This window comes from Panthera tigris, chromosome A1 (genome assembly GCF_018350195.1).
Source record: "Panthera tigris isolate Pti1 chromosome A1, P.tigris_Pti1_mat1.1, whole genome shotgun sequence".
Lineage (NCBI taxonomy): Eukaryota > Metazoa > Chordata > Mammalia > Carnivora > Felidae > Panthera > Panthera tigris.
Window position 1 is genome coordinate 170,821,666 of NC_056660.1, and position 17,952 is coordinate 170,839,617.

A 17,952-nucleotide genomic window follows, 5' to 3' on the forward strand; every position below is an offset into this window, starting at 1 on the left:
CAAGTATTCATACTCTCAGGGGAATACTGGATCAAGGGCATCCAGCTCTCTTTGCTGACAAGATTTATTCAAAGAAAAGAGAGGTAAGGGGCACCTGGGTGGCTCAGTAGGTTAAGCATCTGACTTTGGCTCAGGTCATGATCTTACAGCCAAGAGTTTGAGCCCCGTGTCAGGTTATCTGCTGACAGCACAGAGCCAGCTTGAGATTCTCTCTCTCCCTCTCTCTCTCTGCCCCTCCCCTGCTCTCGCATGTGCTCTCTCTCAAAATAAATAAAATAAAATAAAGTAAAATACAAATAAAAGAGGGGAAATTATCATTAGTATGTCATTTGGAGTTCAGAAATATACTCTCTTATTCTAAACCATCATAATGACCTTTCAAGCAGTTTCTTAATACACAGTGCTTTCTCTTCCTATCTTTCCAGGAGAAAGTTTCATGTTAGGATATATCCTGTTGATTTCTACTTCAGAAGTTCCCGGTCATGCTGATTTAGGAATCTGACTGCCATGTCCATAGCTAGTAATACCCAGCCACAAAGCAGTTGGATTCCCTTATTTAATGAGCTGCAATTGCTAATCCCACTTCTACTGTTCTCCTTCAGAAAAACAATGATTCTCTTTACCTCTGGGGGCCATTTTCTTCCCATGGTGCATGAGATTTGTTTCTTTGGATATCAGGGCTGTTCTCATTCTTTGCTTTCTTAAAGCTTTAATTTAAAAAAAAGAAAAGAAAAGAAATTAACTAGAGAATAAATGGGAGTTAACTTACTTCTTCAGTGAAATTGTTTAACAAAATGTTTTAAAATATAGTCTTTAAAAAAATATTTTAACGTTTATTTATTTTTGAGAGAGAGAGACAGAGACAGAGCACAAGTGAGGGAAGGATAGAGAGAGAGGGAGACACAGAATCCAAAGCAGGCTCTAAGGCTCTGAGCTGTCAGCACAGAGCCGGACACAGGGCTCAAACCCATGAACCGTGAGATCATGACTTGAGCCGAAGCTGGATGCTTAACCAACTGGTCCACCAGGCAACCCTAAAATGTGTTTTATTTATACTCGTGACTCATTCCAAAAATGGGGTGCCTGGGTGACTCAGTTAAGCATCCGACTTCGGCTCAGGTCATGATCTCGTGGTTCGTGAGTTCAAGCCCTGCATCGGGCCCTGTGTTGACAGCTTGCCTCAATTCTGCCTCCCTCTCTGCCCTCTCCGCCTGTGCGCTCTCACATGCATTCTGTCTAAATAAATAAATAAATAAATAAATAAATAAATAATAAATAAATAAATATTTTTCAACAAGAATACAAAGTGGCGGCCTAAAAAAATTCATGTCTCCAGCAAGTACTTTTGGGTCTCCCCTCCACCTTTTTTTCTAGTATTACTGCTTTAAGTCAACAAAAGCCAGGTCATCCACTGTTAAGGAACTTTAAGGAGAGTCTACCTGAAGGAAGCTAGGGCAAGTGCTAAGGCAAGAAAAGAAGAAAGCTGAAAAGGAAGGAAAGCTGGGGTATTGAGGCTTATGGGGCTTACTGCCTCTTTTCAGCTCTGCACGTGGGTCTAAATCTATGCAGGTTGGTCAGCTCTGGACAGGCTCACGGTACCCAAATTGACCTTTCCCAGTCCCCCGTTTCTGCCATATCTTGGCTTCCTCCTTCCAAATCAGAATGACTTTTAAATGCCGTTTCCTGACCTAGTATCGTCTTTCTGCCTAAGAATGTAAATATAACTGAGTTGTTATTCAATCCAAACAAATTTTTTTTAGACACACATGGGCAGACACAGAGAAAAGCCTGGGGCCACCAGTGGCAGAGGGGAGGTGTATTATCTCTTATTTCCTGGGAGTCTCAGCCTCAGAAAAAGAGAGCTGCTTAACTCCCAATCCACATTGAACCCTGGCTTTTTGAGGAATCCTCTACATAACTGTCCTTGAACAGTCACAGCAGGGTTCTTCGTAAGAGCCAACAAAGAAGAAAGAGCAACAAATGACAAGGTCATTTCAACAAGGAAAATAAACTTGTATCCTAGCATACTATACCCATAGGGAATTCATATAAGCCTAGGGCACCTGAGTGGCTCAGTTGGTTAAGTTTCTGACTCTTGATTTCATAGTTCTTGAGTTCAAGCCCTACATCCAGCTCTGTGCTAACAGTGTGGAGCCTGCTTGGGATTCTCTCTCTCCCTTTCTACTCCTCCCCGGATTGTGCTCTCTCTCTCTCTGCCCCTCCTCTACACATGCACACACTCCCTCTCCCTCTCAAAATAAATAAACTTTAAAAAAAAAAACTAAAAAATTATAGATTTGACAAAGGCACTTAACTCATTGCATTAGCATATAGTATGTAGGTTTTATTTTTGACCAATATATTATTTTGATCAAAATTAAGCAATCTTTTGAAAATCAAATGTCCGAAGTAAAATCTTACTTTTGAAATGAGAAGTAATAAATATGGTAGACACGTAATACACCAGTAGAAAGTGTGTGTGTTTAATAAATCAGAAAGCAAAAGCGAAAAGAGAAAAGGGAGATTGAGAAATTCAGTTGGGAGATGAAAGGGGAAATGGGAGAGCAGGCGAAAGTTAAAGAATAATGAAACCCTGGGTGGCTAATTAATTGCATTCACTCCCTAAGCCATTTCTCATCTGGAGCTTGAGTGGGAAAATCCGGTCGCCCTTCAGGTATCAGTCCTAACGGCAAGAATGCAGTTGTAAAGGGGATTGAACTCCTTCTGTACATTCTAAAAAGGCTTGGGATCCGAATTTCATGCCAGATTACTGTTCTTATGTTGGACTTACCATAAGCGTACCCTGTACATACAGATTAAGCTGACGCTCTAGCCACAGCTGTGAGGCTAAGGCAAACACAGTCAACTCTAGCGTATGCAAAGGCAAAGAACCTGTCATTCCAAAAAGAATCTATGAAGGGAGTGTCCTGGAACTAAACAAAAGAGACTGTAGGCAAAACCCTGAGGAAAACACCGCAACTCTGAGAATCCTCGTATCTTACAGTTATTTTGCTAGGATATTATAAACTGTATTCCTCAATCTAGGTGAATGAAGACACCATTATTTACTAACAAAAGATGGAGTGGATGATCAAAGAAGTCTGTCAAGGTCACATATTTCTGACTGCTTGGATTTCTCCATGATGTAGGGAGCTATCTCTATAGACAAAGTGAGCTGATGAAAGCTGCTCATTGTATTTCTCAAATGCTGGTCCGTGAACATAATTGGAGATAGGAAAAACTGACGCGGAAACAGCGTCTTAACAGAGAACAAGGCTGATCTTTCATGGAAACAATCCATGTAATATATTGAGAGAAAGTCTTTCTGCTGGGGATTGCGGCTGGGAAAATTGATGCAGAGGACCATGACAACTCTTCATACATATGCAATCACTGACTTCTGAAGCCCTCGCCTCTAAATGCTATAATGCTATAAACCCTTTTTCCAGGGCCACAGTTCAGTGCACCACGGTAATGAACACAGCGCATTAAACATGAATATCATCTACTTTATTTCACAGGTCCCTCTGAGTAAGTCCATTATATCATGCCATTTTAAAAAGCACGTGGAATTTTCCCTGGGCTGCCGAGAACGCAGATCACAGACTGTGAGTTCACCATGCCAGCAGGAGCATTTCCTTCAAATGAGAGAGGCAGGTCCTGATGTTTCTGTTCCACTGGCATTTTTCAGGTATTCTTTCTCGCAGACTATTTCGATCAAACGTATTAACTATCAAAGGAAAGAGATTCTTAACCTTGCCAACAGGAAAAAGCATTTTTGTGACAGCACACACTAGTATGTTCTTTCGGTTAACTGACTGACCTTTTTATTGGTGAAGGTGCAGTGATTTTAGTTGTTCCTTCATTTTCTCCATTTTCCATGTTTCCTGTTACTCGATTGATGCTGTTTGATCCTAGTAGCAAAGAGGGGGAAGGGAAGATGGAAGAAAAGAGACAGTGGTGAGAAAAACAAAAGGAGACAAGAAGTTATTTTAAACTCCAACTTCAGGGACATCGTGGCACATTTTATTGATAAATTATAATTCTAAATAAATAATGAATCACCCAGTAAATCTTAGGTACCGTTTTCTGACATGTACTAAGCCTTTAATACATAATCGTGTCCAAGAGGGTCTAGGATATGACATCACTTTAAAATGGGCCCTTTTGAAACTTTAAGAGTGAACTAAGTCCCCACTTCATGGATATTCCTTAGACTACTAAAATACGATTCTAAGATATTTAGCACTATACACTGGTATGTAAGACCTAATAACCAGTCCCTGATAACCACGTTGTGAAGAAATTACTGTTTTTTGGCATGCCATGATAGTCCCCATTCTAAATCAGACCAAAAATATTTCAACTTATAATGCAAATGGCAAAAAAAAAAGAGTAATATAGATGTGATTTCTATCACTCACATGGGGAAAAAAAAAGTTTTCAAATGTGTTTTTTTATGCAAACATCCCTAAAAGCCTAAAACTGTTTAAAAGCTACTATTCCACATATTTGCATACAGGCTAGATGCACCAGCAGAGGGAGCCCCCGGCAGACACAATGTTGGAAATCATGATTCAAATAAAGGTTAAGTGAAGTGTCTAGGCCCATCCAGGAAGTCTGGATCCCATTCTCAGAACGGAGGCTGTTAAGTCTGCAGGGGAAGTGATACATGGGCACTGATGATGACGACTCCTCTCAAGTGGCATGCACCTCACTCTGGGAAGTGCAGGAAAAACCAGCAAGGGGACCCCCAAAGTCCTTGTTCAATTAACTCTAGGTGACATGCAGGTTGTTTTCTTCAAAGTGGCATCTTGCAGAAGTATGTCCAGAGTTCAAATCCTCTGATCCTAAGAGTAATCACCACTAACCACTGATAGTTTTTGAGCCCTGAAGTGAGGTTGTAATACTATTAAGAGCTAATATTTATTGAGCACTTACTATGTATCAGTTGCACTTAATGTCTATTTACTCATATAATCTTCAAAATAATCCTAAAAGGGTAATATTATCCCCATCGTTAAAGATAAGAAAAACGGGCCTTTCCCAAGGTCCTACAGCTCATGAGTGGTGGGACCAGCTTTGCAAACCAGCAGTCTGGTGCCAGGCATTAGCTCTAAACCACCTTACATAGGTTTCCATGTGCCACCTGCACCCCACCCTCAAACAGTTCAAAATTAAGGGTCCGCTGGGAGAGACACACTCTTTAGAACACTTGGAGGCACGTTTGACTACTCATCAGGAAAAATAAACAGTAATGAATACACCTTGGACAGAGAAAACAGTGGTTTCAATTAAGAGCTCCAAAAACGATCACTATAAGGAATTTGACATGGATTCAATATCTGAATTTTGTTCCTATTTTGGAATTCTGAAATGGAAAGGTAAGACTGAAGACATATTAAAAACACTAAAGGTAAGTTCATGTCGGAGCAACATTCAGAATCCAGGCATTAGAAAGTTAGTTTGGAGCCTACAGAAAATTTCACCAGATATGACGAATGGGACAAAAACCAGTTCCCCTGAATCACCCCATGTGCTATCAGACATCGGCACTAGCTGGTCATTGTCTATTTTGCCATGACCATTAATAAAAATTCCAAGGGCAGACTCCCTAAGTTTCAGGCACAGATCTGAGATGGAGCTGCTTCTCAAACGTGAACTCCATGTGGTGTGGCCCTGGGACAGTGGCAGGAAGGATTGATTCATTTGTGCTCTAGACAGTGGGTGTGCACCAACATTAATATTTTTATTGTTCCTAATAAACTTGTTAAAAATGTGGTATTGTTTCAGCAGCTATTACGAAGTTATAACATAAATGAAGGGACATTCATGTACCTAGGGTTGTATCCCAGGCTGTGGCGGGGGGGGGGGTGGGGGGAGACAGAACACAGCAGAGAGCCCAATACCCAGTGTTAATAACATGAATGGAAGCAGCACTAAGTAAAGGTGAACATCATGTGAACCCAAGTCCTGTGTGACTAGCCTAAGAATAAACCCAGGTTTGCTCCACTTCTCATCTCTTTAGACTGATTAGTCTTTTCTTAGTTTAATAACCAATCACCTCAGAGCAAGTGAAGGTGCTTATCACGTTTGCCTGTTTCCATCCATCTGCATCTTTTTTCCCCCTAATGTTTATTTGAGAGAGAGAGAGAGAGAGAGAGAGAGAATGAGCGGGTGAGGGGCATAGAGTGGGGGGAACAGAGGGTCCAAAGCAGGCTCTGTGCTGACAGCAGCAAGCCCGATGTGGGGCTCGAACTCACAAAATGCGAGATCATGACCTGAGCTGAAGTCAGATGCTTAACTGACTGAGCCATGTAGGTGCCCCTACCTGAATCTTCTGAAAAATTAATAAACAGGTAGATAAATAAATCCAGGAATATTTTCAAATAGCTAAATTTTAAATGATGTATGTGTACATACTTTCTAAACAAACCAATATCTGGTTATCTACACTATCCAAATAATTTTTGAGATGAACACAAGATGGATGTTTTTCCAAAAGAATTTCAGGCAGGGCACCTGAGTGGCTCAGTCAGTTAAGCATCTGACTTCAGCTCAGGTCATGATCTCACGTTTTGTGAGTGAGAGCCCTACATCGGGCTTGCTGCTGTCAGCACAGAGCCTGCTTTGGGCCCTCTGTTCCCCCTTCTCTATGCCTCTTACCTGCTCATTCTCTCTCTCTCTCTCTCTCTCTCTCTCTCTCTTTCTCTCTCTCTCTCTCTCAGTCTGATTTTGGCTCAGGTCATGATCTCGTGGTCTGTGAGTTCGAGCCCCGCGTCGGGCTCTGTGCTGACAGCTCAGAGCCTGGAGCCTGCTTCGGATTCTGTGTCTCCCTCTCTCTCTGCCCCTCCCCCGCTCATGCTCTGTGTCTCTCTCTCTCTCTCTCTCTCTCTCTCTCTCTCTCTCTCTCTGTCAAAAATAAAACATTAAAAAAATTTAAAAAGAATTTCAGGGAAAAAAATCACATACGTGCTGTCTCTCAGACATTCAGAAACAGTTTAGCAAGACTTCTTCAAAACAAATTATGTGACTGTCAGGACTATTTTGCTAACAGTCACAGGACTTTCATATACACAGCATAAATAAATAAGGTATTGGCAGTAATACAATATAATTCGTGGTTCTTTTATATTCAAAACAGTGACTACTAACTAAAAACCTGTAGATATGTATTCCCTTTGTCTTTAATAATAGGGTCTTAAAAGTCTCATGAGGAAACAGACTACAGGCTACTTACAGACTACACACAAATGCTACTTACAAGCACTAACTTACTGGGAGCACTTCTGAAGTATCCCCTCATATAACATTCATATGCTAACTATAAATTACTCTTTTCTATTTGTGGATGTAGCATTCTTTAAAAAGCCCTAATTAGGCAATAATTATTAGCTTTCTTTATGTTGCTAAAGATGCACTTAAAAGTAATAACTATACTTTTAGAACACTGTATTTTAACTAATTAGGTCAAATTAGTGATATGTTGTCACACTACGATTTGAGAAGAAAGCTAGGCAATTCAGTAAAGCTAGGTTGTGTTGGGTTACTGAAATCTGCAAAGGTGAGAAAGGTTACACGTTATTGAGATTTACTGACTTTCCATGTTGCTGACATGCACTACTATTTTCCTTTCCCAAGCTTCTTCCCCCCTTATCAAACCACCTTTCAGAATCATCCCATCTACGTTAGCTCAGATGCTTGCACTACAGAGAAGAGGTGAGCTGACAAACCCATCACATTAAAAGGCTAGTATTTTCATGTATTATTGGCCACGCAATAGTTCTATCTCATTAATTTTTTTTAATTGTTTGTTTGTCTGTTTATTTAGAGAGAGGGGCAGAGAGAAAGGGAGAGAGAGGTAATTCCAAGCAGGCTCCCTGCTCTCAGCGCAGAGCCTGACTCAGGGTAATGCAGGGCACACAAACTCATGAACCTAAAATCATGACCTAAGCTGAAATCACAAGTCAGATGCTTAACCAACTGAGCCACCCAGGCACCCCAACAGTTCCATTTTAAAGAGGAAAAAGGAAAGCCAAATATTAACTAAAATACTTAATTGATCACAACGGAATTTGAGGCAGTGTCCTAGGAGATATTTTCAGGTTGGAAAAATCTTTTTCTCCCACTCCTTTTTCACTGTGTTATAATGGACCCCCCCCACACACACACACACACACGTGAAATACGAACAGTTTAACAAAGTATTATAAAATGAATGACTGTTTAACCACTATCTACTTTAAGAAATAAAACATTGAGGGCAATTTTCCTGCACTGCATAAATCACTCCATTTGGAGCAATTCTTTCTTTTAGATAAAGCCAAACAGTTGTTTACCATCCAAAATATCTAGACACATGAATTATGTATATATTTCATAAAATATATTTTTAAATTATTTTTAAATTATTAATAAAAGTTAATAAGGCATCAAAATCTTAATAAAATGAAGGATGCATCACTGTACCGCTTCATGACTGTTAACATAGTGCTTTACACATGGTGGGGTATCAGTGAAGGTCTACTATAAAGGATGTATTCGCTTCTATTTTTTCCACTAGAAGGGAAAATTCAGGATAATGATGCTATTTTGTAGAGGTGTCAAAACTAAGTTCAAAAAAAACCTGTATGTGAAGTGCAACACAAGGGACATGTAGCCATATCCCACAGGACTAGGCTACTTTTTAGAGTTCTGAAAGCTACCTTCTGCCATAACTCACTATTCTTTTAAATGATGACTACAGATGATCTATAAGAGATCAGTTATTGGCATATGGTTATTAAGGTGCCTTGTAAATCTGTATTTTATTTTTTTAATGTTTATTTTATTTTTGAGAGAGAGAGAGAGAGACAGGATGCGAGTGGGTTAGGGGCAGAGAGAGAGGGAGACACAGAATCTGAAGTAGGCTCCAGGCTCCGAGCTGTCAGCACAGACCCTGACGTGGGGCTCGAACTCACGAGCTGTGAGATCATGACCTGAGCCAAAGTAGGACGCTCAACTGAGCCACCCAGGCGCTCCTATATTTTATTCTTAATGTTAATGCTAGCAAGACCATTTACACAGTTAGGGGCATCCAATTCATTATATATATTGTTCACATTAAAAAAACAATGGGCTTTGGGGTGCCTGCGTGGCTCACTTGGCTGGGTGTCTGACTCCTGATTTCAGCTCAAGTCATGATCCCAGGGTTGTGGAATTGAGCCCCACCCTCAGTGTGGAGCCTGCTTAAGATTTTCTCTCTGTCCCTCTCCCCAATTGTGTTCTCTCTAAAATTAAAAAAAATTTTAAATAAAAGGACAATGGGCTTTATTTCAGGAGGCTAGTCACATTTGGTAAAGTAAGCTAATCAGGGGATTGCTATAGTTTCTTAAGGACCCAAATCTAGCTCCTGTCATCATTTTTGTCTCTGGACTGTTAGTCACTATAGGTTAATATGGGTCCACACAGTTCTCCACAGTTTACACAACACTGCAATGCCAGTGTCCAATGCTTTACGGTACCTTCCTTGTTCGTTTTTTAACATGTTATATGCGAACGTTTCAAGCTTGTGTGCATCAGACCATGACCAGGCTTTTGTGTGGTTTGGCTCTGTTCACGTTTGAGTGCCCTCGTCTTAAATGACCCTTGCCTTCAATTCAGGAAGAGTGGCTGTCAGAAACAAAATCAACTTTCCCAGGATCTATTTAGCTACTTGATCTGGGGGAAATTCTTAAAAGTCATTCCTGTGATGTCAAAATTTGGTGATGGATATGCACGGATCTTCAGTTACAAAAACACTTTGCATTTTAATAGTATTAGGAATCTCACAAAATTTGTAGCTCAATTTGACACCTATCAACCTAAATTAAACTTTTGATGTCATTTAAATGTTGCCAATGCTTTTAATTTACAGAGTAGGCATGAGGATAAATGTGTGACATTAAGTGAAAAAAGATTTTTCTAAGCAAGTGACAATGCCTTATTCTGTTATATGAGGGGAAGGACAAATAGCCAATTAGTAAAGCAGGATTTCAATATATAAATGATTTAATTTTAAGAACACTCAAATATGATAAATTTGTAAACTTTTAGGTTAAATTTTATCCAATTTATTCACATTTTCTTATCTAAATTAAAAGATAAAAAACCTGTATCTGATGCTTAAGACAATCAGGGCAGATTACAACTGTTACCAATGCAACAGATTATGTATTAGGTTCCAGTAAAACTCATCTGATTTCATATTGCCTAACCCCACGATTTATCATAAGAAATGTGATATTCATGAATTAAGAATGAGCTTTTAATTGGAGATACAGTTTAATGTTATAGTTGTTACAGTGACAGTACAAAATCACTATGCCTTGGTTTCACCAACTTTAGACTGAGTACTATGGAAAAAATGGCAGAAAGCATAGCAAGTTAGCAAAATAAGACATTTTTTCTAACACCACAAATTATGGTCAAACAGGAGAATTTGGCAAAACAGCCACTCATTAAATTAGGCAAAACAAGGGGCAGCTGGGTGGCCCAGTCGGTTAAGCGTCCAACTTCGGCTCAGGTCATGATCTCTCGGCTCCTGAGTTCAAGCCCCGCGTCGGGCTCTGTGCTGACAGCTCAGAGCCTGGAGCCTGTTTCGGATTCTGTGTCTCCCTCTCTCTCTCTGACCCTCCCCAGTTCATGCCCTGTCTCTGTCTCAAAAAAAGTAAATAAACGTTAAAAAAAAAAAAAAGGAGTTTAAAAAAAAATTAGGCAAAACAAAACTGAATCTTGAAACACAAAATTTGGAAAATAGAAGTGTTTCATCATCTAGTGGCTAATTCTTTAAAGTTCAAATGCCTGACATCAGCCCATTCATCCCAAACAGGCAGCCAGATTCCTGCTTTTTTAAGAGTTTCTTCATTCAAAAAGCCCAAGGGTGGTATTTAAGCAGTTACTGCTTTAGCAAAAACATAGAGACTTTTAAGACACTGATTTTGCTACATGTCCACTGCAAGATCAAACAAGGCATTCTGCTAAAAAGCTGAAGGCTAGATTATAAAGAATTGGGTGTGGAGGAGAAAGATGCTAGGAAAATATGTCTACACATGAAAGATCGTTTCTCTGGTTGGTCTGCTTCCAATTTCTCCCTCCCTGACCCAGTACTCTCCTGGATCTCTCAGCTTTCCTCATCACCAAAATGATCACCTTGGGAGTGTGAGCTGGGTGGAAATGAAGGCATTGCATCCTCTGCTCCTTTGGCAGAGCTACCAAAGTACACACTGAGAGAGACACAGTGTGTCACAGACATCCTTCCTCGTGGGTCAGAAAGGCAGGTTCAAAAACAAGAAAGGCACTTCTGAACCTGCGAAGTCATCTGCTCGGCCCCTGAGGTCCTCGGAGGAGAACGAAAGCGTTCTAGCTAAAGAACTTGTGATCTACACCTGTGCATGCTGGAGGGGCTGTGAGACATGGTAGCAGCAGAAGGGTGCCATCTTTCCTTTCAGCACCCATGGGCTCAATGACAACACCTATCTGTGACTGGCTGGCTGTAATTAAGAAGTGGCAAATCTCTTAAATACCAAGTTTTCTTCTTGTGATAGGAGGACACAATTCAAGGGAAGAAGACTGAGTAAACGCTCACATCCAATCCTGGCAGCACTCTTGCATTCCCCCTAACCCCTTCAAGGGGACCACACAATTTAGAGCAACACACAGCAAACCTTTTCCAAGTCATCTTTTTTTTAAATTTATTTTTAATATTTATTTATTTGAGAGAGAGAGAGAGAGAGCGCATGCGTGCACATCATGGTGGGGAGGGGGCAGAAAAAGAGAGGGAAACAGAATCTGAAGCAGGCTCCAGGCTCTGAGATGTCAGCACAGAGCCCGACACGGGGGTTGAACTCGAAAACCACAAGATCATGACCAGAGCAGAAGTCAGACGCTTAACCGACTGAGCCACCCAGGTGCCCCTCCAAGTCATTTTCTGTCAATTTATCTCACCTGGTGCAGCAGGTGGACCATTCCATCTCTAAAGTTGGTTCTGCTTCACAGGAATATGCTAGATCCCTGCTTTAGAGGTTTTTATTTGATGCAAGTATAATAGAATATAAAATATATATGAAGTACATATCATTATGTGTAAGAACTGCCTTAAAAAGGCTTCTTTAGCTAAGGTAAAATTGAGAAAATTCATATTTTTTTCTGCCTCATAGTTTGAGCTCAGATCTAGGAGGTCTTAACTTGGAATTCTTTCAGCTTTTTACCCAGTACAAAAGAATCTGAAAAACTACTGTCCCCTAGTGCATGCTTCTAAGGTGATATCAAACATTTTTTTATCAAAAGTTTTATAGTTCCAACTTTTTATGGTGACAAATGGTAACTAGATTTATCATGGGGATCATTTAGTAATGTATAAAAATACCAAATCACTGTGATGTACCCCTGAAACTAATAGGATAGTCTATGTCAAGTACACTTGATTTAAAAAAAAAAAAAAGTTGAAACAATACCAATGTACGCCATTTGCAGGATACAGAAAATATTGACACTTTAAAATGGAATTGTGTCACAACTCTTTTCAATGTATCCAATGCAATAAAATACCATAGAAATTGGATACCCACAGTCACCCGTTTTAAAAATACATGAAATGAGTTTACATTTTGGAAATTTCATGGCATTCTTTATTCTCCTTGTATTTGCATTTCAATTCCACCTCCTCCCAAAAATTTATCCCAAAGTAATACATGTTGTACCACTTGAAAGTTTTATTCACTTCTCAATGACAAAAAATAGAAATAAATTTAAGTTTTATAAAGCTCTAGGTGTTAAAAATTTCTTCTGAACTAAGCCATTACAATGATTAATAGATTATTAGTATACCAAAATAATGTTGAAAAACAATTAAGAGTAAAAAGTAAACTTTTGTTGGAAAGTAATTCTTAATGAGATAAACAAGGTAGTTTTGTTTTCCCAACAAGGACATAGATCATATGCCTTCATGACTATTATTTTGTGCTAGAATAAAATAGGTCGGCAATAATTCCATGCCTGTTTTTATCTGGATAGATTTCAATGCTGAGAAATCTTGTTCACATAAATAAGTAGAGTTGTATGTAAAGAAATTAAGACACTACTATGTGTCTAGTAGTGATACATACCTAAAATTATTTCAAATGCTCTATCAGGTGACAAATCAATTGGGTCTTCCTCCAATTTTGTCCAAAGTAAAAATGAGGAAATGACTTAGCAAAGGAAGTCATTAATAATTAAGGCCATTTAGTTTCCAAACACCAGCTCAGGAGGTTTTTAACATTTAAGGACAAAACAGTGCAATGGATTCTGGATGAGGAAAAGGTCTGCCTTTCTTTCGGACAATGGGAAATGGTCCGCTGGTAAAGGGCAGGCTGGAGAGAAGAGCCAGCAAAGCAAGTACACTACGGCAGGCAGATTCCCGTCAGGAAAGAGAATCTGAAAGGCGACTGAATCAAAACCGTCTGTGCTCACACAACCCTCAAGAAAGTCCTCCTGGGGCACCTGGGTGGCTCAGCCAGTTGGGTGGCCAGCTCCTGATTTCAGCTCATGTATTGATCTCAGGGTTTGTGACATCAAGCCCCGCATCTGACTCTGTGCTGACAGCATGGAGAGCCTGCTTAGGTTTCTCTCTGTCTCACTCTGTTCCTCCCCTGTTTGCAGGGGTGTGTGTGTGCTCCACCTGCCTCTCTCAAAAATGAATAAATACCCTTAAAAAATAAAAAATAAAAATAAAAAATAAAGTCTTCCTGTACTCTCTTCACCACCAGGAGCTGCATACCTCAGCGTGAAATCTACTGCCCTAATCTAGCCAGCCTTCAAAATCCACTTCCTTCACAATAACATCATAGATTTTACCCTCAGCCGTAAGCAAATTATCCTAGTGGGCACTTGAACTTTTTCAGAGTGCCACTCTGTGACACTTGATACATCCTGCCCACACGTAAGTACATCTTTTACCTCCCTAGTCTGACAAAATGGCTAAGTCTACAAGAGTGGAAGTCCACTTATGTCTCAGCTCTGCCAGTTTACCCATGGTGTGATCTTGGACAAGTTAGTAAATCCCTCTGGGCCTCAGGTTTCTCAACAATAAAATAGAGATATCACCAACTACTTATATAGTGGATATGAAGATTAGATAATTTTTAAAAAAGTGCTTGGGATGCCTGGCTGGTTCAGCTGGTGGAGCATGAGACTCTTGATCTCTGGGGTCATGAGTTCAGGTTCCACATTGGGCATGGAGTCTCAAGATGAAAAATTTAAATAATAATAATAATAATAATAATAATAATAATAAAGATGAAACAAAGAGAAAGTGCTCAACACAGTGCTTGGCTTTGAATAAGTGTGACATAACTGCTTTATTATTTTTATATGACTAAGTTCCCCCTAAATCAGGGGCCAGGTTTTATTCCTTTCTCTATGCTCCACAGAAAAGAGTCTCCACTGAATGTTTTTTCCAACACCTAACCAAGCAATTCAATTCTCAGAGGACAATGACTGGGTAGCCTGCAATTTAACTCAATTCTCATGCTATCAACCTGGAGATACTGTCAGATCCCACATGTTAAGGGCTGAATCCCTCAAGATTGCCTCCTCGTCAGATTAATTTGCTAGAGGGGTTCTCAGAACTCAGAGAAACAGTTTACTTACGAGATCACCAGTTCAGTATAAAAACTCAAAAATGGCCAAATGGAAGACATGCACAAGACAAAGTATGAGAAAGGGGCTCTGAGCAACACTCACTGCATCTCCACGAATTCACCAACCCCTCAGAATCCCATCCTTTGGGGTTTTATGGAGACTTTAGTACATAGGCACAATTGATGAAGTTGTTGGCTATCAATGATTGAACTCAATCTCCAACACCTCTTTCCTCTCCAGAGGTCAGGGGCTGGGGCTGAAAATCCCAACTCCTTAATTATGGCTGGCTCCCCTTGTACCAGCCCCCATCCTTAGGGACTTTCCAAAAGTGACCTCACCAGTAGGTTCAAAAGGGCTTGCTATGAATAACAAAAGATGTTCCTTCACCTCTACTGCTCTTATCATATAGGAAATTCCAATGGTTTTAGGAGCTCTGTGCCAGAAATGGGAATAAACACCAAATACATATTTCTTATTATAAATCACAGTATCACAGGTCTTATGTCAAAGAGGTGCTCAATAAATTCTTGATGAAGGAAAAGGGAATGGGAAACTAAGTATCATTTATGGTAACTCACTAGAGCTATGATATTTAATACACCATAGGCCTTTAGTTTTGCTTGCTTTTCTAATTTGGGTAGCTATGCATGGAATGCTAAACTTAACTCATGGGAAGAGTGGAAATATTAACATTTTAGAGAAAATCTAACCAGACTTGCCATATATTAAATCTTTTACAGAATGAAAATAAACATCAGCTTCAAGGCAGAATAAAAAAGGGTGCCAACTAAGGAAAAGAGCCATGAACATACACCTGACTATATGATCTACGTGATGTGCTTTGCACTTAAGGCTGTTACTGCCTCTTCCCCTCTTTGCTGGGCAAAATGTCCCAAAGAACTTAGAAGCAGACTGACTTGCTGCTTCTTTATAAATTAGCAGAATGTACTGTCTCCTCAAGAATATCTGTAGATTTAAAGAAGTAAGGAAATCATGCAATAGTAGGAAAAACCAGGGATGTATATTTTCAAACAATTCAAGGAGTTTCACCTTCTTTATTTTCCATTTACTTTCCAAATATATGCTCTAAGGTACCAAACACATAGATTCAAACACTGCTCTTACAATCTGTGTGACCTTGAGTAAGTAATTATTGTTTCTGAGCTTCGGTTTCCTCATGAGTAAAATGAGAATATCACCCACCTTCCTCATGGGATTACCAAAGAAGTAATGTTATCCACTGTTAAGGTGCAAGGAAACCAGACCAAATTAGGGATTCAACTTAAAGGACACCGCAGGACCTCACAAAGTGGAATTCATGGCTCCTGTGTCCTACCCCCATTCTCCTCTCAAAGCTGCACGGTCCTTTGGTGTTTCTCAGCGACTCTATTCTTTCCCTGCAAACCCACTTCTTTGTTCATGGGTGTGCCTGGCACCTGGGCTGTAACAGTAGCCCCAAAAGTGGTGGCTCTCCACAGCTGACTCATCTTCTGGGCTCTGATTCCAGCTTCTCAGGAGAAGGAAACCGGGTGGTTTCCTCAGGTGCCCCATTCTCACCCCTGGAGAGAGGGGAGGGGCAAGACCATTGTTACAGAGGGATTTCCTGTCACCCCTCAGGACACTTGGTTCCAAGATCCACATAGCGCATTGTTCAAAGTGCCAAACAGGACACCTGCTCCAGGAAAGGTGGTTCCTTTTTGCCTGCCTCCCCTGCTTTCCCTACACCAACCAAAATAATCCTGAACTCCAGGAACTAATGCCAACCATTTTTCACACCGATACCAATAAGTAAGGAGAGCAGATTACAGAAATCAATCCCAGATTTCTCAAAGTCTGAAGAAGATGCTGACAGAGAAATCACTGTGAATTCTGAATCTGGTAGTAAAACAAAGCTGTGAAATCCTCAGATGTTGTCTGCCTAAGAAATCTATCTCAAAACCATCTTAAACAGTTGACAGACACCCTTGAACCTCCATCTGTGTAGAAAGATGGGTGAAAAAGCAGAAAAATTTACCTAAATGGTTTGTAAAGTCAAGGCAGAGCCTTAGGAGCTGTGACCACAAACAACTGCGAAGGTGGAACCAATTCACACTAACTTCTACAAGAAGTAGGTTCACTAAAGGACTAGTCTTTGGTTATATTCAGAAGTCAAAGGCAGAGACAAAGCCATGCAAAAACCTGTCCAGAAAGGCCTCTATTTGTACCTAGTAAGATAACACTTTTTTTTCTTTTCAAATATTTATTTAAATTCTAGTTAGCTCACATACAGTGCAATATTGGCTTCAAGAATACAATTCAGTGATTCATCACTTACACAAAACACCCAGTGCCCATCATAGCAAGTGCCCCCTTTAATACCCAGCACCTATCTATCCCATCCCCCACCCTCTTCCCTTCATCAACTCTCAGTTTATTCTCTTTGAGTCTCTTATGGTTTGTTTCCCTCTCTCCCTTTTTGACATCCTCCCATATATTCATCTGTTTTGTTTTTTAAATTCCACAAATGAGTGAAATCATATGATATTTATCTTTCTCTAACTTATATCACTTAGCATAATACACTCTAGCTCCATCCACATTATTGCAGGTGGTAAGATTCCATTCTTTTTGATGGCTGAGTAATATTCCAGTGTGTGTGTGTGTGTGTGTGTGTGTGTGTGTGTGTCTACACACACACACACACACACACACACACACACACACACCACATCTTCTTCATCCATTCATCAGTCAATGGACATTTGGACTCTCTCCATAGTTTGGCTATGGTTGACAATGCTGCCATAAATATCAGGGTGCATGTATTCCTTTGAATCTATATTTTCGCATCCTTTGTGTAAAAACCTAGTAGTGCAATTGCTGGATCATAGGGTAGTTCTATTTTGAACTTTCTGAGGAACCTCCATACTGTTCTCCAGAATGGCTGCACCAGTTTATATTCCCACCAACAGAAGATAGCACTAATTTCTAACCATGAGTTAACCAAAGAGGTAAAATCCAGATTCATCTGGTCAATTCAGACTAAAAGAACATCTTAAAAAGCTGTATTACTGAATTGCTTATTGCAATTAATTTCATTCAGGAATAGGAATTTCATTTGAACTTAAGTTTTATAATTTTTTTTAATGTTTATTTTATTTTTGACAGAGAGAGAGAGAGAGAGAGAGACAGAGCATGAGCGGGGGAGGGGCAGAGAGAGAAGGAGACACAGAATCTGAAGCAGGCTCCAGGCTCTGAGCTGTCAGCACAGAGCCCGAAATGGGGCTCGAACTCACAGACCACGAGATCATGACCTGAGCTGAAGTCAGACGC

At 40.1% G+C, this 17,952-nt stretch overlaps 1 protein-coding gene across 2 annotated transcripts in view; it reads right to left on the reverse strand.

The window, feature by feature from the left end:
* Positions 1-17,952, reverse strand: part of EPB41L4A (erythrocyte membrane protein band 4.1 like 4A) — a 252,970-nt gene that overhangs the window by 44,934 nt on the left and 190,084 nt on the right. For both annotated transcript variants that reach the window (XM_042991272.1, XM_042991268.1), the window contains exons 14-15: positions 3,824-3,914; positions 624-707 (exon numbers count right to left, since the gene is read on the reverse strand). In XM_042991272.1, the coding sequence (XP_042847206.1) occupies positions 624-707; positions 3,824-3,914 (175 nt within the window). The remainder of the gene's footprint in view (positions 1-623; positions 708-3,823; positions 3,915-17,952) is intronic.